The sequence below is a fragment of the Dromiciops gliroides genome, chromosome 3 (genome assembly GCF_019393635.1).
Source record: "Dromiciops gliroides isolate mDroGli1 chromosome 3, mDroGli1.pri, whole genome shotgun sequence".
NCBI classification, from domain to species: Eukaryota; Metazoa; Chordata; class Mammalia; order Microbiotheria; family Microbiotheriidae; genus Dromiciops; species Dromiciops gliroides.
The window spans coordinates 181,434,244-181,456,725 of record NC_057863.1 but is presented as its reverse complement, the minus strand read 5'-3'; the positions used below and the strand labels follow the sequence as shown (position 1 = coordinate 181,456,725).

Here is a 22,482-nt window from a genome sequence, read left to right as displayed (position 1 = left end):
CTTTAGCACATAGTAGGCACTAATAAGTGTTTATTGACTGATTGATTTGTAGTCAGAGGGCCTGGGTTCAAATTCTGGCTCAGGCACTTACCTCTGAAACATTGAATAAGATGCTTCCTGACTCTGAGCCTTCATCTCCTCATCCACAAAATGAGGGGGTTGGGCTAGATGCACTTGATTACTACAAGGCCAAAAAAAAGGCATCAAAATGGTGATCAAAGAAAAGTCAACATTAGCATCAGACTGCCAGGATTGAAGGACCCTTCCTTCCTGTTGACAATCAACAAATTGTGTCTCCCAGAGGTACATATTGTAAGAGGGTTTGTTAGGAAATATCTATGTCCAAAGAAAATGTATAATATTTTTAAAAAATAGGATATAAGGGTAATATCTACCTAACCTAGATTCTCTTGTTAGGTGTGAGAATACATGTAGACAACAGTAATGTTTATGAAAGATCTCTGGGAATCAGAATGTGCCATACATTCTGAATGAATTGAATGAATGGCGGTATCTGTCCAATAGAGAGAATTCTTGATGAAGTTCACCAGGGTCAAGAGCTGCCTATTACCTCTCTGTGTTCCTGTCACCTCCCCACCCTGAGAGGTGGTTGGTGGGTGACTCAGAGAGTCTGCTGCCATTCTTTGGAAAGAGGATTCCTTAGTGTTGTAGCAGCAAAGGCCTTGCTCATATTACAGAATGTAGAAGTGCCCCCTTTAGACCTCTCCATTGGAGTTTTCCTCTCCTGTTGTCGGAAAACTCATTTCTTTACAAAAGATTTAATTCACAGAATCCCAGAATTGGAAGACTTTATCTAGTCCAACCTGTAGCAGAAATTCTCCGTTAGAATCCATCAGGCAAGTAGTCTTCCAATCTCTGCTGGAAGACTTTGGGTGATTGGGAATCCATTACCATCCCAAGTAACCTATTCCACTTATGAGGAGTTCATTGATAATATAAAAGTTTTTCTTTACATCAAGCTGAAATCAGCCTCGCTGTAACTCCCACTTATTGCTCCTAGTCTTATCTGCTACATTTTAGACTGACTCTCTGGGATACAAAGAATATAAAACTTACACCCTGCCCATAAGGAGCATGGTGTCTCATTGGGGGAGATTGAACACAAATGAAACAGAGAACAAAATAATAAGTCCATTGTTAGCATTGGCTTAGTATATTTGGGGGGAAATCAATATTAGCTGTTAGCATCCTAGAAGGTTTAATGGGGGAGATGAGATTTGAACCAGGCCTTTAAGAATAAGTATGAGTGGGGCAGCTAGGTGGCACAGTGGATAGAGCACCGGTCCTGGATTCAGGAGTACCTGAGTTCAAATCCGGCCTCAGACATTTGACACTTACTAGCTGTGTGACCCTGGGCAAGTCACTTAACCCCAATTGCCTCACCAAAAAAAAAAAAAGAAGTATGAGTGAATAGAGCACCTGCCCTGGAGTCGGGAGGACCTGAGTTCAAATGCAACCTTTGGCATTTAATAGCAGTGTGACCCTGGGCAAGTCACCCATTGCCTCAAAAGAAAAAAGAAAAAGAACAAGTATGGTTTGGATAGGTGGTGAAGGCAACAGCACAGAGTAAGTGGACCAGAATTTCTTAAACTTTTTCCACTTGTGACCTCTTTTTACCTGAGAAATTTTTATGTGACCCAAGTATATAGGTATATAAAATAAGTGTGTATAACCTTTTACTGTCGAAAATTTTTCACAACCGCCACATTTAGTCAGAACCCACACTTTAAGAGGCTTTGCTTTAGACTAGAAGTATCAGACATGAGGCAACATTCCAATAAGATCAAAATGTAATTGGGAAATATTTAACAAAATAAATAAAAGTACAATAAAACATAGATAACACTATGTTTTAAAACTATGCCACCTTGCAGATTGTTCCCTTTTCTGCTTGAGTTGGACAGCACTGTTTCAGACCTATCACTCGTAACTAGATTTTTGGTCACTTTAAGCAAATCCCTCAACTTCCTGTGAGCATTCATTTTCTCATCCATAAAATGGGGATAGTCAGCTCACAGAATAGTTGTGAGAAATGCTCTTTATAAACTGGAAAATGCTATTCACTGAATAATCACATGATAAAAATGCTCAATATTCACCTTTGAATCTTAGAAATCCATTGGCTGGGTGCCAGTCCTGGTTCTTCAATCTCCTAGCTTGCGTGATCCCAGACAAATCATAACCTCCCAGGACCCTAGTTCCCTTATTAAATGAAGGGATTGGGCTACGGTGATCTCTTGAATCCCTCACAGCTCTAAAAATTCTGTGATTGTCATAGTAATAACTCACATTTATATGACACTTTAAAGTTTACAAAGTACCTTCCTTTCCACAGTCCTGTGAGGGAAGTAGATCATATATTATTTACCCATTTTACAGATAGACACACTGAGGATCTCAGGTGAAGTAGACTGCTGTGATACAGGTAGTAAGTGTCTGAGGGGGGTGGTATTCAAACTTAGACCTCCTGATTCCAAATCCTGCATTTTATTCTCTGTCATGTTGTTGTTGTTCAGTCATATCCAACTCTTCTCAACCCCATTTGGAGTTTTCTTGGCAAAGATAACAGGGATTTTCCATTTCCTTCTCTAGCTCATTTTACAGATAAGGAAACTGAGGCAAACAGGGGGAAGTGACTTATCTAGGGTCACACAGCTAGTAAGTATCTGAGGCCACATTTGAACTCAGGAAGATGACTGCTCTGCCTAGCTGCCCATGCTATCATACTGCTTCTCATATAATGAATAAGAGAATTCAACACAAAGGTACTTGCCTACAAGTTCTATGACACTGCTTTAAAGAAAGAAAAAACCCAAGAACCCAACCATATAGAAGTGTAGTCAGTCTGTTAGTAAACATTAAGTGCCTGCTCTGTTCCAGGTACTGTGCTATGTGCTGGGTATACAAAAGGAGTCCAATGGCATCCCCTGCCCTCAGGGAGCTTACAATCTAAGAGGAACCCAAAATGCCTCTTTTTCAGGTCCTCTAACTCATCCTGTAATAAAAGGTAACAGTTCTCCATAGTTTATTATTATCCCATTCTAAACTTTTGTGTTTCTTTATGTAAATATAGTTAGCAGATTCTCATTTACTATAAAAACAAGAATAACAATTGCCTTTTTTTTTTTTGTGAAGGGAAGTTTGAAGACAGGGTTTTAGGTATCTTAAGATCATAGATTTAGAGCTAAAAGAAACCTCAGAGATCATCTAGTGCAACTCTCATTTTACAGATGAGGAGATTGAGTCCCGGCAGGGTTAAGGGACCAGCCCAGAGTAATACAGATAGCTTAGATCAAGGGTTTCTTTTTGGCCACCATGAAATTGCATAGCCTGCTAAAATGCTCTTAATCTGCATCCCTGGAGAGAACCTTCAATCAATTGACATGGAAGTAGCCAAGCCAGAATTCGAACCCACGTTCCCTGTCTCCCACGTCCAGCCATTTTTTTTTTTTTTTTTTGCTGTGAGAGAACTGCCAAAAGTCTTGGCTTCTTACTGCTGTTTTACTTTTGGCCAAAATCCCTGTCTAACCTCAAAGGGAGTAATCACAAGGAGAAAGCCAGAGAACGCTCTGATTCCCTTTCCCCCTCCTCTGCATCCTTATTTCCAGAGTCTATTACAGAGAAGGCGAACCAGGGTTATCTTAGCATGGACTGCCCTGCTCTGTGGGACTTCTGCGAACAGTGACAACGGACACATTGTTGTTATTATATTTAGCTAATATTGGAAACCTGCATTGAGACCTTCAAGTGAGAACTGCTGCAGGAAAATAGTAGACACTCAAATGTTCTGAACTGAACACAATCAATGGCCAAATGACCATAAATGGAGGTTTAGAATAAGCAGAAAGCATATTTGGAGTGGTTTGGCAGTTAGTGTACTTCTCCACAGTCTACATTTATCATGCACCAGATAGGCTGGTAAGACAGAGGTTTTCAGTGGTAATAACTGGGGGCTATATAACTCCTGTGAAAGCCCTGCTATAATGCCTCATTGTGGCATGCAGGTAACATTAAGTTCTTAAGTTGATGTCAGTAAGCTTAAAAGGCTTATCAGCTCCTAACTAACGTGGAAAGGTTTTAATTATGGACCTGGTGACAGACAGAACTTCTATCTGTTCTCAAAGAACCAGCCTAGCTACCTTCAGAAAGGCTTATCGTCAGAGGATTGGCCAATAGGTTATGATTTTATTTTTGACCACCAAAGCAACTCTTTAAATGGCCTGCTGAGATGAGGAGAGGTTTTGATCTGTGTCCCTGAAGAGACTACCCAATCAATAAGTATTTTTAAGCCTTGACTATGCACTAATGGCAGCTAGGTGACACAGTAGATAGAGCACCAGGCCTGGAGTCAGGAAGACTCCTCTTCCTGAGTTCAAATCTGGCCTCAGACACTGCTTAGCTGTGTGACCCTGGGCAAGTCACCTAACTCTGTTTGCCTTAGTTTTCTTATTTGTAAAATGAGCTGCAGAGGGGCAGCTAGATGGCGCAGTGGATAGAGCACTGGCCCTGGAGTCAGGAGTACCTGAGTTCAAATCCAGCCTCAGACACTTAACACTTACTAGCTGTGTGACCTTGGGCAAGTCAGTTAACCCCAATTGCCTCACTTAAAAAAAAAAAGGAATAGCATTGAAGAGACCCTAAATGTCAGGCTGAAAGGTTTATATTTGAACAAGGAAATGTGGCATGGACAAACTTGTACACTGGAGAAGTTTATTGTCACAGCAGTGTCCCAACAAGGGTTCTTAACCTGAAATCCATTGGTTAGATTATAACAGACTCATGAATTTAGGGAATTACATCTTTTTCCCTCTGCTAATCTTTAACTGAATTTTTTTAAAGACACTTTTTTTTTTCTGAGAAGGGATCATCCAGACTTCTAAAGGAGTCCATGACACCAAAAAGTTAAGAATTCCTGAACTAGAGGCAAAGAGACCATTTAGGAGATGATAATTCAAGGTCAGGGGTGATACAAGGGATTGAATTAGGATGTTGACACTGAGGGTGAGAAAGCTTTGTATAAGGGAGAAATAGTTAATATCGATTGTTAGAATCCACCGACTAACTAATTGGATGAGTTAGGGGTATGGCTCAGTGAAGGAAAAGGGGAAGGGGGACAGAATCCAAGATTTCTACTCTAGGTGACTGATAAATATACTGCTATCAGCAGAAATAGGTAAGTTGTTAGAAAAGACAGGTTCAGAAGAGAAAAATAAGTTTAATATAGGATGTGGGTTTAAGATACAGATGGAGTTGTCCCACAGGATACTTGGATATATGTGATAAGTTAGTGGAAAGAGAAGAGATTTTGAATTTTTCTGCATAGAATCAATCATTGAAGTCCTGGGAGTATATGAATGGGAGAGTTCTCTGAAAGAAGAGTAAAGGGGTCAGGCAGGCAAAGAACTGGTAGAATAATGAATAGAATAATGAAGCAGCTAGTTGAGGAGCAGATACACTGTAGGCAGCTAGGTGGTGCAATGGATAAGAGTGAGTACTGGGGGGCAGCTAAGTGGTGCAGTGGATGAAGCACCGGCCCTGGATTCAGGAGTACCTGAGTTCAAATCCAGTCTCAGACACTTGACACTTACTAGCTGTGTGACCTTGGGCAAGTCACTTAACCCCAATTGCCCTGCAAAAAAAGAGTGAGTACTGGGCCTGGAGTTAGGAATCCAATTTCAGACACTAGCTGTGTGACCCTGGGCAAGTCAGTTAATCTCTGTTTGCCTCAGTTTCCTCCACTGTAAAATGAGGATAATAACAGCACCTGTCTCCCAGGGTTATTATGAAGATGAAATGAGATATTATTGAGCACAATACCTGTCACATGATAGGTGCTTATTCCCCCAGCTTGAATTAGAAAAAAGGTCAAACATTTTTCGAGGTAAGACAGGATAACTGAAAGGAGTAGTAGGATCATGGAGAGACATCTTTGGTCATCTGGCAGGTTTTTAAGCTAGAGTTCTGGGATGTAGGTGGCAGGCAAAGATCCAATAAAGAGGCAGAAATTTAAAAGAAGGGAGAATGGTCAGGACAGTCACTGGAGCAAGGTTCCAGGAAACGTGGAAAGGGAAGAGAACAAGAATATACAGAAAGGGATTAGTTAGTCCTGGCAAAGGCATGATTCCTCATCCACTGAACCTTGAGGAAAGGATGGAGAGAATATAGGCTTTCAGGTATAGAGGATGGAAAATGAAAGAGCTCATGCTCAGTGACCACACTGTTCTCAGTAAAGAGATGAGGTCATAGGGCAGCTAGGTGGCGCAATGGATAGAGCACCGGCTCTGGATTCAGGAGGACCTGAGTTCAAATCGGGCCTCAGACACTTGACACTTACTAGCTGTGTGACCCTGGGCAAGTCACTTAACTCTCATTGTCCCCCCCCCCCAAAAAAAAAGAGATGAGGTCATCTGAAAAGAGAGAAGAAGAAAAGGAATGGAAGAAAGTAAGAGAGGAATGGAATTGAGGCAAAAGAAAATGATTTCGTATAGCTATTCTTTTTTTTTTTTTTTTTTGGTGAGGCATTTGGGGTTAGGTGACTTGCCTAGGGTCACACAGCTAGTGTTAAGTGCCTGAGGCTGGATTTGAACTCAGGTCCTCCTGACTCCAGGGCCAGTGTTCTATCCACTGTGCCACCTAGCTGCCCTGGTATAGCTATTCTTTAAAGTATGGTAGGGCAGAAGTTAAAGATAATAGAATGCTTGCCATGCAGTGGGGAGGGCCCAGTTACAATTAGTTAACCATAACTGTAGTGTGATTAACCTCAGTTTGTGTGGCCAAGTAACTTGATATAGCATCACTCAGCAACTTGGGAGCAGATACAGAGAAGGGAGATTGTGCTGGGTGACCCATGGTTGAAAATTAGTAGGGGGTGAGAATAACTGAGGGATAAAGGGGTGGGAAATTTGAGAAAAAGTCCCTGGTTGAAATTACTAACTATAAACTGAACAGAGAGAACAGTGAAATCAAAACGGGGAAGGGGGGATTTTAAACTGTGTTTTTTTTGTTTTGTTTTGTTTTTAAGAATAGTAACCCTGGGGCAGCTAGGTGGTGCAGTTGATAGAGCACTGGCCCTTGGAGTCAGGAGTACCTGAGTTCAAATTCAGCCTCAGACACTTATCACTTACTAGCTGTGTGACCCTGGGCAAGTCACTTAACCCCAATTGCCTCACTAAAAAAAAAAAAAAGAATAGTAACCCTTATTATAGATAATCACCTTGCCACACTCTCCTTTTTTGTCAGGGAAAGGGGTATTACTATATTTCTTTAATCTGTATCAAGTAAAGAATTTTCCTACTCAAGGTTCTTAAACCAGTTTTCTATTTTAGAGTGTAGGGTTTTTCCTCAAAAAGTATTACTATGCACTAAGAATGCTAACTAATGCTATCTAATAATCAACTCTATCAAGAATAATACTGTTTTTAAAATAATAATTTTATCATTTTGAACTTTTTAAAAAATGTTAGGGAAGAGAAAAATATTCCCACCTTCAAACCCCTTAGAGAGGAAGAAGACTTTTCTTTTTGCTTACGAATTTGGACCCAAAAGGCAAGAGTGCACACTAATTGAATCTAACTGTCTCCTTTCTGGCCGAGTCCTTTCCCTCATTGTCTAATGGAAAGAAAGAACAGAGCGTGGTATTAGAACCTTGGAGACAAGAGAGGATTTTCCAATTAGTGTCAGTATTTGCATGTCATGTTGCTTCTGTTCTGAGCTGTCTGAGGAATATTAAGATTAAACTTTCCATTTGAGTGTGTTTGAAAATCACACTGAAAAAAGTTCAGTCTGGCCTCCCAGAAACCAAGCGAGGCAATTTTGTCACTTTGGACTGCACAAAATGACACAGAAGCCATTGAGCTGGAGCAAGATGGCTTGTTTGCTTCCAGCAGTGCAATTACATTGCCCAACGGCAGCTGTTAATGCCAAGTACCTAGTTCAGAGATCTGAGTATGATGCATGTCTATTTGTGGAATAAAATGAAATATCATGCAGGCCACTTGATGCCATTGCCTATGTAAGAGTCCCCCTGAACCCCTACCCTTATTTTACAGGCAGTTACCTAAAACAGTTGATCTGGGTTTTAAAACCTGCTAGAGGGGGCAGCTAGGTGGCACAGCGGATAGAGCACTGGCCCTGGATTCAGGAGGACCTGAGTTCAAATCCAGCCTCAGACACTTGACACTTAACTAGCTGTGTGACCCTGAGCAAGTCACTTAATCCCCATTGCCTCACGCAAAACAAACAAACAAAAAATCCTGCTAGAGAGAGTACTTAGGAGAGATGAACTTAGGTCCCGTTGAATATTCAGTCAGTGCTATTTAGGGGCATTTTAATAAATGATGCCATTTCTTTAAAAGCTGTGTGAGTCAAGTTTGAGTCAAAGGGATACCTGCTCTAGAAGGGTATTTCCTTTAATAAGGTTGTTTACATACTGTCTCCTCCATTAGAATGTCAGCTCGGGGGCGGCTAGGTGGCACAGTGGATAAAGCACCGGCCCTGGATTCAGGAGTACCTGAGTTCAAATCCGGCCTCAGACACTTGACACTTACTAGCTGTGTGACCTTGGGCAAGTCACTTAACCCCCATTGTCCCCCCCACACACAAAAAAAAGAATGTCAGCTCATTGAAGGCAGGAACCATGGTTTTGCCTTCTTTTGGGTCCCCAGTACATGATATGCACTCTATAAATTCTTTTTTAAATTTATTTTTTATCTATCTATCTATCTTGCAGGGCATTGAGGGTTAAGTGACTTACCCAGGGTCACGCAGCCAGTAAGTGTAAAGTGTCTGAGGCCAGACCTGAACTCAGGTCCTCCTGAATCCAGGGCCCGTGCTGTATCCACTGTGCCATCTAGCTGCCCCTAACATTTCATAAATTCTTACTGACCTTGGTTGTGTTATCAAACTATCAAACAAGAAAGCAATAATTATTAGTAAGTGCCTATTATGTTTTATCAGCTGTGCTAGATGCAGAGGATGTAAATACAAGGAATGAAATAAGCCCTGCTTTCAAAGAGCTTACAGTCTGTTGTGAGAGACAAGCACTTACACACTGAATAAAAATGAAAAGAATAAATACTAGGTAGTTCTCAATTCCTCCCCCACCCCCAAACCTTCCGTTGCTCATACTTTCCTTCTGTTGATTATAATAACCAATTTATCCTGTTTCTATCTTGTTTGTACATAGTAGCCTTTATTTTGTCTCCCCCATTAGATTGTGAGCTCCTTGGGAACAGGGACTGTCTTTTGCCTTTCTTTGTACTCCCAGTACTTAGCACCATGCCTGGAACATACTGGACACTTTATAAATGTTTACTGACTGATCGACAATTCTGCTTGTTGTTAAGTACAAGATAGGTGGGAGGGAGGATACTAGCAGTTGGGATCAGTAAAGGAAGGCTTCATGGAGAAAGTAGATCACCGTTCCTTACCTAGAACAAACACTCCATGTCCACTTCCCTGCACTTTTATCCTGGCTGTTATGTGGGTCTGTAATGGACTCCCTTTTTTCCACTACCTCTTAGAAACCCCTTCTTCCTTCGAGACAAAGCTCAAACACTTCTTTCTTTAAAAAAAAAATACTAATTTTGGGGTTGCGCAGTAGGTAAACCACCAGCCCTGGATTCAGAAGGACCTGAGTTCAAATCCAGCCTCAGACACTTGACACTTACTAGCTATGTGACCCTGGACAAGTCACTTAACCCTCATTTCCACACAAAAACAAAACAAAATTAATTTTATTTGTTTGAATTGGTAGAAACCTATCTTTTCACTTTCCCTTTCCAATCCCTTTGCTCAGTGAGAATGAATGAAAAACACAGCCCCTGTTACAAACATGTATAAACAATCCCCCCCCCCCAAAGATTTCTCAAATACCACTTACGGTATTGATAATAAGCCCGAGAGTACTAACGGAAGGCAATCAAAGATCTTTGAATTTATTCCATTTGAGGATTAATTAAAGAAAATATTGGTGCTTTCAAATATAACTCTCATATGGACTGGTTCTTCTTGAACTTGGAGCAATGGAAAAACATTTGCAGAGGAAGATTTAGATTAAGGGAAAATTTAATAACTAGAGATAGTTAAAAATAGAACAGACTATCTTGGGAGATAGTGGATTCACCCTCATTAGAGGTCTTTTGGGGAGGGGGGAGCAATCAGAGTTAAGTGATTGGCTTAGGGTCACACAGCCAGTAAGTGTCTGAGGTCAGATTTGAACTCAGGTCTTCCTAATTCCAGGGCTGGTGTTCTTCTATCCACTACACCACCTAGCTGCCCCCATTAAAAGTCTTCAGGCAAAAGCTGGGTATATTGTAGGGGGAATGAATTCATGTTCAGGTATAGGTTGGTCAAGTTGACTACTGAAGTCCATTCTCACTCTGAGATACTGTGATAATTCATTCCATCCTCCAGACAGCTGCCCAAATAATCTTCCTAAAGCATAAGTCCAGCCAGTTTCTACTTTCCTGCTCCAGAATTTTCATTTGATCCCTGTTGCCTGTTGGACAAATTGCACACTCCCATGTCCAATCTAGCTTCAGCTTAACCTTCCAGAATCCTTTTCTACTACTCCCCTTCATGGACTTGACCTTTCCAGTAGGACTGACCTACTCGATGTTCCTTAAACTGGGTGTTCCATCTCCCTTCCCTGTGCCTTTGTACACACTGTCCTCCATGCTGCAACTGACAGGTGCTCCCTCTTAGAATCCTTAGAATGCCTTCAAAGTTCAGCTCACGTGCCATTTCCTATAGGAAACGTTTCTTGGTCTCTCTAGCTAGCTACGAGCTTTCTCATCCTGCTCAAATGATCAGGGATGTATATGCTTCTCTGTTTAGATGTTGTATACTTTGTTATCTGGGCCTGATCTGGACCCAAACTGTCCATTCAAGTGTAGAGAGAGTCTTTTATAAATAAATTATAAAGAGGTCAATTTAGTTTACTCTTGGGCTGAGATTAGCCCAGTCTCTTGGAACCCTGGTGGAACTAGCCTCAGGAATCCAGATTCAGTGATCCTCTCTGATGCCACGGCTACTTTCTGTTAAAGCAAATATATGATAGCCCCAAACGGCGGCTTTTTCAGAACTGCCCCCCTCCCCTCTTGCTAATTTCCCCTAACAGCTGTTGGTTTGATTGTACTGCTGTGGTGGCAGCAGGACCATAAATCAAGTGACTTGAGATAAATATTTCTCTCAGAATTACAATTACTCCCCAAAAGATTGTTTATATTTTTTAGCTGACTTTATTAGGTGCCAACAAATGCTTTATAAATAACAAACTGCTTGGGATTGAAAACTTGAACCTCAGCAACTTTTATTGACATGGCCTTAAATACTCCTTCATCTTCTTCCTTGCCCAGTTGAAAATAATAACTCAGATATTTAGACCCTTAAAAAAACTTTTCCTTTGGTTTTAATCCATGGTTTCAAGATGAAATGAGTGATTAATTGAATTATCAGCTTACACAGGCTTTTGAGAAGAGTAAGGCCTTATAAGTTTACAGTAGTAGAGGAGTTTATCCCAGTCCTTCCTTATGTAGTGGGAGAAACGTTGACTCTTTTAATATTATTGAAGCTCCAGGGCAGCTAGATGGTACAGTGGACAGAGCACCAGCCCTGGAATCAGGAGGATCTGAGTTCAAATCCGGCATCAGACACTAGCTGTGTGACCCTGGGCAAGTCACTTAACCCCAATTGCCTCAAAAAAAAAAGATTGAATATTATTGAAGCTCTTTTCATGCACTTGTATTTAGTACTTCAGTAGTTGCTATTGTTGTTTAGCTGTTTTCAGTTGTATCTGACTCTTCAGAACCCTATTTGGGGTTTTCTTGGCAAAGATATCAAAGTGGTTTGCCTCTCCAGATTATTTTCTTTTGTTTTGTTTTGGGGTTTTTTTTGTGGGGCAATGAGGGTTAAGTGACTTGCCCAGGGTCACACAGCTAGTAAGCGTCTGGGACCAGATTGAACTGAGAGAGAGAGAGATCTCTTACAGATCATGGGAAGCTTCTTTTTGTCCTTTGAGGTCTCTATTTGATAAAATTCAAGAATTTTATCAATCATATGGAAAGAAGGAAGGTAGTAAAAATTTAGATTTGGAAAGAATGTTTTTTTGTTTGTTTTTTTAAGTGAGGCAATTGGGATTAAGTGACTTTCCCAGGGTCACACAGCTAGTAAGTGTTAAGTGTCTGAGGCCAGGTTTGAATTTAGGTACTCCTGACTCCAGGGCCGGTGCTCTATCTACTGCGCCACCTAGCTGCCCAAGAATGTTAGATTAAAGAACACCAACAAACACAAGTCTGACCATTGTTCACCATAACATAGGCTTTCTGGTGGGGCAAATGGATCTGCTGCAAAGCTTACTAAAACAGGTCCCTAGGGTAAAGGAGGAAAGTCAAGTGCTGCATGTGTGTTGGAGAGGAGGACCAGAAGACTAAAGAACTGCCCCTGTGTTGGCTGCTGATGGAGACGTTGAGATGGAGGCCTAGAGATAACAGTAAATTAAGAAATATTGATTGGGGCAGCTAGGTGGCGCAGTGGATAGAGCACCGGCCCTGGATTCAGGAGTACCTGAGTTCAAATCCGGCCTCAGACACTTAACACTTACTAGCTGTGTGACCCTGGGCAAGTCACTTAACCCCAATTGCCTCACCAAAAAAAGAAAAAAAAAGAAAGAAATATTGATTGCGAGCCTTGTGAGGATTCATAAAGTACCAAGGAAAAGGGAGTAGATGAAGCAGCCTATTAGAGGATCCTCTTTTCTGTCAATTTCATTACCTTCTTTGTGATTCAGGAGCTAAGCTCAGTAGTTAGAGGGGAAAAAAGAAGGAAACTCAGGACTGTTCTGTTCCTTCTAGACCTCATTCCCAAGTCAGTGGAATCAGTTTTAGACTAAAGATTTAGGAGCAGTGGTTTAGGCCAGGCTTGCAGGGAACATCCTAAATGTAGCCAGGGCTTTTTCCACTACTCAGCGGTAACTTTGGGAAGGTTTTGATTTTTTCCATACGTTTGTTTTATTTATATTATAAAATGTCTCCAGATGAGACAGAGAGAAAGGGAACTGTATCAGGAGTCCAGAGGCGTAGTTTCCAGTCCTAAATAGACCACTGTTGCCTTTGTACCAGTCATTCATCTTCTGGACCTCAGCATCAACATCTTTGAAATGGGAAACATGTAGGCAGGGAAATGTGGTAGCTCTGGGATGCCATGAGCATTTAAAAATATATATTTTTTTAGTTTCACACTGGCACCTCCTTACAAAATCTAAACTTGTAAACCAATTCCTTGTGTGTCTAAATTCAAATGTATGAAACGTGTGTGCATTTGCACCTGGCCAATACAGAAATTTGTTTGGCTTGCCTATGCATATTTGTTACGAGGGTTTTGTTTCTATTTTTATTTTTTCTGATGGGAGATGGAAGCAAGAGAAAATGTTTTTTTTAATTGAAGTTAATTGAAAAATTAAGTTTATATCTGAATGTAGAAGTGAAATGAAGCTTCAAACTGTACAAGAAGGCTTTTTGTCTTCCCCACCACTTAAGGCTCATATGTTGTAATATAAGATGTTAACAGTGCTCAGATTAATATCGTGCTGCTTTGTTATATCTTCCAATAGAATATGAGCTCCTTCAGAGAAGGAACTTCCTTGATTTTATATTTGTATCACCAGTGTCTAGTACACTGTGCTTGGCACATAATAGGCACTTAATAAATGCTTACTGATTGGTTGTCAAAAGTATTCCATACATTGGATTGTCACTGCATACCTTCTAAAAAGAGGGGCTAGGTGGCCCAATGAATGGAACACTGGGCCTGAAGTCAGGAAGACCCGATTTCAAATTTGGCCTCAAATGTATACTAGCTGTCACTTAATCTTACTCTGCCTTAGTTTGCTCAGCTATCAAATGAGAACAATAATAGTACCAACCTCCTTGGGCTTGTTGTGAGGATGAACTTAAATTATACTTGTAAAATGCTTAACACAGTGCCTGGCACATAGTAGGTATTTAATAAATGTTTTTCCCCCTCCCATCCTTCTCAAAGAGTTGCTCTCCAGAGAGAACATCTGGTTTCTTCTACTGACAAAGAAATAGAGGTACAATGATGTTAACACTGGTTTTTTAAAAGTTACTGGGAAAAAAAAAGTTACTGAACTGTTCATACCCTTTGACCCAGCAATTCCGCTACTGGGCATATTCCCCAAGGAGATCAATGACAGATCCATATGTGTCAAAATATTTATAACTGTACTTTTTTATAGTAGCAAAAGGACAGAAAACAGTGTCTACCCATCGATCGGGAGGTGGCTGAACAAATTGTGGTATGATGGAATAATATTACTTGGTAAGAACAGAACAAAGAAAGCAGAACCAAGAGAAAGATGAACACAGTGACCACCATCATGTAAATTAAATCATAAGAAGACATAAGAAGAAGACTGTTGATAGTATATACTTTGCTCTTTTTGGTGGGGAGGTGTGGTGGACCACAAATAAGGAGTACTATGTCTAAACCACTGTGATTGATAGGCTTAACCAGGTTTAGTTTTGTGTTGTGGTTTTTTTTACTTATTTGTTTTAGTTACAACAAAGACCTCTAGTGGCAGGAGGCTACTAGGAATGGACACTGATGTTAATAAAAAATTAAAAGCACTTAACAAAAACTATATTAAGAAGACATAGCTATGACTAGATTTAGAGCTGTCCTAACTGGGTTTTTTTACCTTTTTTTTTTTTTTTTTTGGTGAGGCAATTGGGGTTAAGTGACTTGCCCAGGGTCACACAGCTAGTAAGTGTCAAGGGTCTGAGGCTGGATTTGAACCCAGGTCCTCTTGAATCCAGGGCCGGTGCTCTATCCACTGCGCCACCTAGCTGCCCCCTAACTGTTTGCTAGACCAGAGGTGTCAAACGTGCATGCAGCCCACAACACTTCTTGAGTGTGGCCTGAAAAAGATTTAAATATAATTGAGAAATAGTTAACAAAATATACAAAATACAATAAAACATATATAATGTTAATATGTGGTTTTCTAAGTCATTATATGTCTTGTAGGGATCCTTATGTATGGTTTAGTGGTCCCTCTTTCTGTTTGAGTTTAGTTAGAATCTAGTGCTTTACACACACAATATTTTTAGAATCTGGAAATAAATATACTATGGGGTGAGGGAGAGAGAGAGAGAGAATGAGTATGAGTATGAGTCTTGGATGGCCGTAAAATACTTCCCCTGTGCTATGGTAGAATGTTCATAGTCTGTAATAGATAGTAAAGAATGCCCTCCCTCCCTGAGTTTGTGCTACAGCACCAGTGGAATGTTTGCCGTGTAGGGCTTCCAGCAAGCCCAAGTAAATCATACCTTGTCATCCTGTCTCCTGCGCCTCTGGGCTCTTAACTTGAAGCTTCTGTGGAGCCCTCATAAAGCCTGCCTAACTGACGTGTAAACAGTGGAAGTGAATCCCATTGCTGGGAATCAGGGGGGAAGTCCTGTATACTATTTCTCCCGCTGGTGTGTGTAGTCCGCAGCTTTCTGACCCAGTGTCAGAGCTCTCAGATAAGTTACCGCTTCAGGATGGCATTCCCAGGCAGGGTACACCCCTTTGTCATCCCAGAAAATGAAGAAATCCCACAGACGGTAATTAATGATGTCCACGATGCTGATGGGAATGAAGGCGAGAAGGCTGTGTCCAAACTGCAACGTAGGCAAAGTGACATAAAAGTCTACAAGGAATTCTGTGACTTTTATGCAAGATTGTAAGTTTTCCCTCTCCCAGGGTGGGCACTTTACTGATGGGAATCTAGTGTTCTTAGCATTTTCAAGTCACTTGCTGTTCTGACATTGTGTCCTTGTAGGAATGGTTTTGAAGGGTGAGGCATTGCTAAATATGCTTGCTGTTAACAAGTTGATGGGTTTGTGTCTGCCATAGTTGCTCTTGATTTTGCTAGTTAATGTGGTTCATTAACATAGAAATACTCTTAGGTTAGATGCAGTAGTCACTTTTTTTTTTCATTTAGTAGGGGCTAATAGCAACAAAGACAAATCATTTCTTTCATAGCATTATGAAGAAATGTTTACTCCACACTCCAAAGTAATGAGGTCTTATATTTTCATATCAGATCTTAAAATTTTTGCCCATTTTAGATACTGTTAAATTTCAAGACACATTTGAGAGGGAAATGCTTAGAGGCTCTGACAGCATATTTATCAAGAAAGTAATTTTTTGTACATTTTGTATATTTTTAATACATTTTGTACATCTACCTACAGTGCCTGGAACTAGGTTATAATCTAGTAATGGTTCTTAGGGGACTTGATTTAATGAATAAAAATAGTTTGATTGACCAAGTTGGATACATATTAATAAATGCTTTTAGAGCTTCTTAAAGCGATTATGGCATAAATAATACCGTAAGATCCTCTGTAGGATTAATTGGGGGGGGCAATAATCACAAAAGATGAAAAGGCATAAGATGATTATTGGTCTGCAATGATATAGGAATGTCCACATTAATGAGATCACAATTATGGAAATAAAATTTCTCTGCTAGGCAAGCCCCCCCCCCCCTTCTCAGTAGTATAGACATAAACAATTAACATGCCCAAGTTAAATTATTATACTTTTTGTTTTATTGAACATTCCAAATGAGTAAAGATTGAATTAATGACTGTCATTGGTCTGGTTTACCACATTTCACAACTGCCTTTACTCTTCTTTGCAGGTAACCCTTAAGTGCACTAGAGTACTAGAATGTAGCCCTTTGACCCCATATAACAGCTCCCTTTATTGAGAGATTAGAGATTGCTGTCATCATATTGTGATGAACATTTGTGTTGTCCAATGAATTTTTGTTTTAAAACAATTTTTTATTCATATATAAGGTGTCCCAAAAGTGTCTGCAGTTCTAAGCTATGAGAATCTGAGAATTTCATTGAGACTTTGGGGACATGCTTTATTTTGTTTCTTATGTAGTCTTAATTTACTTCTGTATACTTCCTCTCCCAGAGAGCTATTACATATAACAAAGAATATATTTTAAAGAAAGAAAGAAAATGAGACTAGAGGGGAAAAAAAGAATCAACAAAACTGAGCCAATTTATATTGGAGAAGGGGGGACTGAAACTCTATTCAATGTTTTATCCCCGGGGACCTCCCAGATTTACAAAGGAGAATGGAAGATGTCTTATCCAGGGAATTTCTAGAGACGTCCTCTAGAACTTTGTGGTATTCTGACTAAAACCAGAAAATCTGCTTGTGCTAGTAAATGCTTTATGAGCGCTCATATGTTGAATTATTGATTAATCTTGTACACTGTGGTGAAAAGGGTACTGTATTTAGAGTAAGAAGGCCCAGGCTTCTAGGCTTCCTTTCTAACTATCCTTCTGACAGTGGGTAAATAATTTAAACTCCCTAAGCCCAGGTTTTCTCATTCTTAAAATAAGAGAATTGGACTAGGTGATTTCCATTTCTCTCTGAGCCTTAGGGTCTTCATTTGTAAAATAGGAGTGATTATAACTATGCTACCTAGTTCACAGTTGCTATGAATGATGTTTTGTAAAATGCAATATTCTACATAAATATGTATAATTATTATTTTCAGAAAGTTACAACAAATGAAGGGTGGAGGCTGACACATTTAACTGTAGAGAACTAGACTTAGGTAACACTCATTTTATTTTTATTTATTTGTTTTTTTAGTGAGGCAATGGGGGTTAAGTGACTTGCTCAGGGTCACACAGCTAGTAATTGTTAAGTGTCTGAGGCCGGATTTGAGCTCAGGTACTCCTGACTCCAGGGCTGGTGCTCTATCCACTGTGCCATCTAGCTGCCCCCAACACTCATTTTAGAATAAATTGACTTAATCAGTGGTAGATTATTGTTTAAGAAGGTTCTTTCCTTAGGGCTTAAGTGTTCACAGGGGTTTTTACATGAACACTTTTTTATTTCACACTCTGGCAAATTAACTGATTATAATTAGCCATGTTGCTTCTGCGAGCTCTCATTTGATTTCTCTTTTGATACCAGACAGCTTTATGATTCTTCATTGCCTAATTATTTCTATCACAAAAATTATATTTTCTGTGATATGTAGCAATTAATGTACAATTAATTTTTTAGAAACCATAGTGCATCATTTCTTCAAACCTGGCTAACTACTATTTGCCAGGCATCATGCTAAACATTGTAGAAACAAAAAGAGGCAAAAACCAGTCCCAGCCCTAAAGAAGTAAACAATCTAATGGGGGAGACAGCAAGCAAATATGTACAAACCAAGCTATATATAGGATAAATAGAAAATAATTAAGAGAGGGAAGGCACTAGAATTAAAAGAGGTTGGGAAAGGCTTCCTTAGAGGCGTGGGATGTTGGTTATACTGTGTTCACACAGATTTAATTTCAGCTAGACTAAAAAACGGGACTATATTGTTATGTGTGGGGGAGGGGGACAGGAAGTGTACCATAAAGCTGAGACACATTGTGAAATTATCCTCCTTCTCCCTCAAACTGCTCCCCCCCATTTGGGGGGGGGTGGAAGAGGGAAGGGAGATGAGAAGGGGCCAAACTCTTTACTTTGTCACATGTTTTTAAATCCTTAGCTGAATTTAGTATAGCTTCTCATTATTTGTTAAAAGTCCCAGGTCAGACCTTGGAAGCAGAAGGAGCCTTGAATTTAATCGAGACAAACTCACTATCAAACTGTATAACCTGGGGCATATTATTTAACCTTTTTGTGTTTCCTCTTCAGTATCTATAAAATGGAAATGAGAATTAAGCAATCCCCTTGGGAAACATTTAATAAATATTTCTGGTTGACTCAGTACTAGAGTAAATACATGTACATGAAAGCTACTTAGAAAGCATAAAACCCTACAAGTACAAGGTAATTTTCCCCAGATTATTATCATTACAATTATAATAGTGGATTATAGTCTGTTGATCTGAGTTGTTCACTGCTGGTCAAATTATTTTTGGGAAAGTAGGGGGTTTTGTTTGTTTGTATATGGGGTTTTCCCTTTCCCTTTTCTTGTCACTTTTTTGAAGGTCTAGCTTCAAAAGGAAGGGAAAAGTGAGGTTTCATCCTTTTTGGCTAATAGAGGGGTTTGAGTTTATTAACTTTTGGTGGTGATATAGTTGGAAAATGGGGTACGGGTTGGGGTTGCGGTTCTTGGGAATTCCTCTTTAAAGAATTAGACCCTCTTGCACACAAAATTTAGAACAAGGTGATAGTTTATTTAGGAGCAAGGGAAGGGAAGGGTGGGGGGAGGGAAACCATGAAAGAAATCCTTAGACTTTTCATGGGGAGATTTGGCATAAAGCACATGGCTCAGAGGTACCAAATCTCCTCGAACAGGAGACCGGAAGGTACTTTTATAGAGGACTGATGGGGGTGGACCATCTGCCCGTGAAAAGTTCCTTTAGTGAGAGAGGACCATCCCCCACTGGTGGTAGCTGGGGGAATTGGGTGAGCAGTGGAGGACCATCCCCCACTGGTAGTGACTAAAGGAATTGGGTGAGGGGTGGCTACAGATCCCTCTTCAGAACCCAAAGGCCAAAGCCACACCCAAACTTATCTGCCCAGGATAAGGGAGACCAGAATGAAGGGTAGGAATCCCAAGCTAGCTCAGTCCGATTTGGTTCCTCTAGGCGTTATCTGTCCTCTGGTTTAGTTTCTCAAGGAGAAAATTCCTCGGTGTGCCCCAGAGAAATTCTGGGGTGCTCTGCGCCCCATGACAGTGGTGTAGTGGAAAGAGAATATTGGTCATGGAAGTAGGTGTTATTATTATTATCATCCCCATATCACAGATGATGAAACTGAAGCCAAGGTTAAGGAACTTGCCCAAGGCCACACAGCTAAGGAGTATCCTTAGTGCAGTGTGAAAAATGGCTTTATGTTTGCCTATTGATTATGCTTTATTTAGTGCTTATAGCAAGAACCAGGAGACAAAAAGATTGCCCTCTTGAGGCAGGTTCTCCTGAAGAGAGTGGCTAATGTAACCACTTTAATGCTCAAGACCAACCCTATCTAGACAAAATAGAATGATTTTGTGATTTGGGGAGGCCCCAGACTAGAGATCCTCTAGCTTTAGATGCTGGATCTGGAGAAGGAAGATACCTTTGAGATCATCTAGGCCAGACCTTTTATGTTATAAATAAGTATTATCCCAAATCGTAGAAAAATAAAATGGCTAGACATGGAGACAGAGGCCTAGCTACAGAGGAGGCCGAGCCTGCTAGATCTCTTGAGCTCTGGTATTCTGAGCTACAGGAGACTCTGCCCACACCACCTTCTGCATTAATACGGTGAACTCCCAGAAGAAGTACAGGGAGGACACCAGGTTGCCTGAGGAGAGGCGAACCAGCCTGCCACCAAAACAGAGCTGATCAAAGCGCCCCCATGCACATCAGTAGTGGGATCAGGCCCATGAACAGCATCTATATTTCCACCCTGGGCAAGATAGGGAGACCCAGATTCTTTAAAAAAGGGAAAAAAAGAAAAGAAATGAAAGTAAAATAACATGCCCAAGGTCATATAGCTAACACTTACAGCTTAGTAAAACTAATTGGCTTCTAGTCCAAGGTATCCTATCCTTTTTTTCCCCTCTTTAATCTTCCTCCTCCCCCCTCCCCCCAGTATGTGTGTGGATTAGGATGCTGTTACCTTGAGGAAATTGCTATGCTTTCTTTTTTTTTTTTTTTTAGTGAGGCAATTGGGGTTAAGTGACTTGCCCAGGGTCACACAGCTATTAAGTGTTAAGTGTCTGAGGCCAGATTTGAACTCAGGTACTCCTGACTCCAGGGTTGGTGCTCTATCCACTGCGCCACCTAGCTGCCCCAGTATGCTTTCTTAATGATCACCAACTTCTCCTCAGAACAAAGGCCCATTGGTATGAGTTATGGTACACATAGTCTTCAAAGAGTTGAAAATGATCATTGTATAGAGAGTGGTGACACTGTACATGGTGCGTGTAAGCTAACTTCTACATATAATAAATAAGAAACTCCAAAGAGAACTGGAGCAGAATTATCAGGTGTAACATGGAGATAAACTGAGTCTTCTGCTAGTTTTCTCAAAATGTCAGGAAAAGGGGAGGCAAACCAGTAGCACTCTGAGTGGGTTGCCCATGGCAAAGTTATAGGAGATGGACCAAGAGTAGTTACACCAGATGTTTGTCATTGAAAAAGTGTCCAAATTGAGGCTATAGATTCATTGGAGTCCTTGGTTTGATAGAATTTGAGATTGATTGATCAATTAATTGATGGATAATTGGGGCATAAAAAAGTATAAGACATCTTTGCTGATGACAAAGGGCTCACTGGGTAAGAGAACCTAGACCTTCAAACATGATACAATTAGGATATAGGAGGAAAAAAAGCACTGGTTTGGGAAATAGCTACATGACCTTTACATGATTTCACTGGACTCTCTGGGCCTAATTTTTTTTTCCCTTTAAAATTTCTTTTCTTTTCTTTTTTATTTTGCAGGGCAATGGGGGTTAAGTGACTTGCCCAGGGTCATACAGCTAATGAGTGTCAAGTGTCTGAGGCCGGATTTGAACTCAGGTACTCCTGAATCCAGGGCAGGTGCTTTATCCACTGCACCACTTAGCTGCCCCCTCCCCTTTAAAATTAAAGGAGTAGGGGCAGCTAGGTGGCGCAGTGGATAGAGCACCGGCCCTGGAGTCAGAGTATCTGAGTTCAAATCTGGCCTCAGATACTTGACACTCATTAGCTGTGTGACCCTGGGCAAGTCACTTAACCCCAATTGCCTCACCAAAAACAAACAAATAAAAATAAATAAATAAATAAATAAAACGAAAGGAGTATTTTTAGGCTTCCCCTTCTAAAATTCTGTAATTCCAAGATAACAATTTCTGTTGTGACTTTTTAAAAGTGCTTAATTGTGGGGTTATAATACAATTAATTATACTACATTTAGACAATAGAACCATGGATACAGAGCTTTCCTGGTGTGGGTAAAAGAACCCTGAACTCCCTAGTCAGGAGACTTGGGTTTTGAATCTTAACTCTAATAAATTGGCTCCCACAAGTAAATTGCTTCACTTCCTGGACCCCAGTCTCTTTTTCAATAAAATGAGGGTAATATTTGTACTGCCTTTTTATTGGGGTTGTTGTGAGCAAAGGGCTTTGTAAACCTTAAAGCACTATATAAATGCAAGTTATCATTGAGAGGCTGTATGGTAGAGTGGAAAGAGAAAGACAGTTTAGAATGAGGACTCCAACAGGTGAACAGAAACACATCAGTTTCAACATCTGCAAAATGGCATTTACACTAACTCTCGAATTGTTGTTGCAATGCATGAATGGAAGCTAGTAATATTACAATATGGAAATAGTAACCTAAGCAGTAGCTTTTTCATAGGTTCTAAACAAAGGGGCCACCTGGGTTAAAGTGTCAAGATTTCTACCTGTATAACCTGTTCTGTTTGGCAATAGTACTCCATTTCGGAATCTC

At 40.4% G+C, this 22,482-nt stretch overlaps 1 protein-coding gene across 7 annotated transcripts in view; it reads left to right on the top strand.

The window, feature by feature from the left end:
- The window catches only part of LOC122748995 (LIM and senescent cell antigen-like-containing domain protein 1), a 224,781-nt gene that overhangs the window by 162,244 nt on the left and 40,055 nt on the right, over positions 1–22,482 (top strand). For 3 of the 7 annotated variants that reach the window (XM_043995131.1, XM_043995129.1, XM_043995130.1), the window contains exon 1: positions 15,529–15,763. The exons of the other annotated variants lie outside the window; for them this stretch is intronic. In XM_043995131.1, coding sequence (XP_043851066.1) covers positions 15,582–15,763 — 182 coding nt within the window. In that variant the 5' untranslated portion in view covers positions 15,529–15,581. Of the gene's footprint in view, positions 1–15,528; positions 15,764–22,482 lie in introns of those variants that run through there. 7 annotated transcript variants of the gene reach the window in all.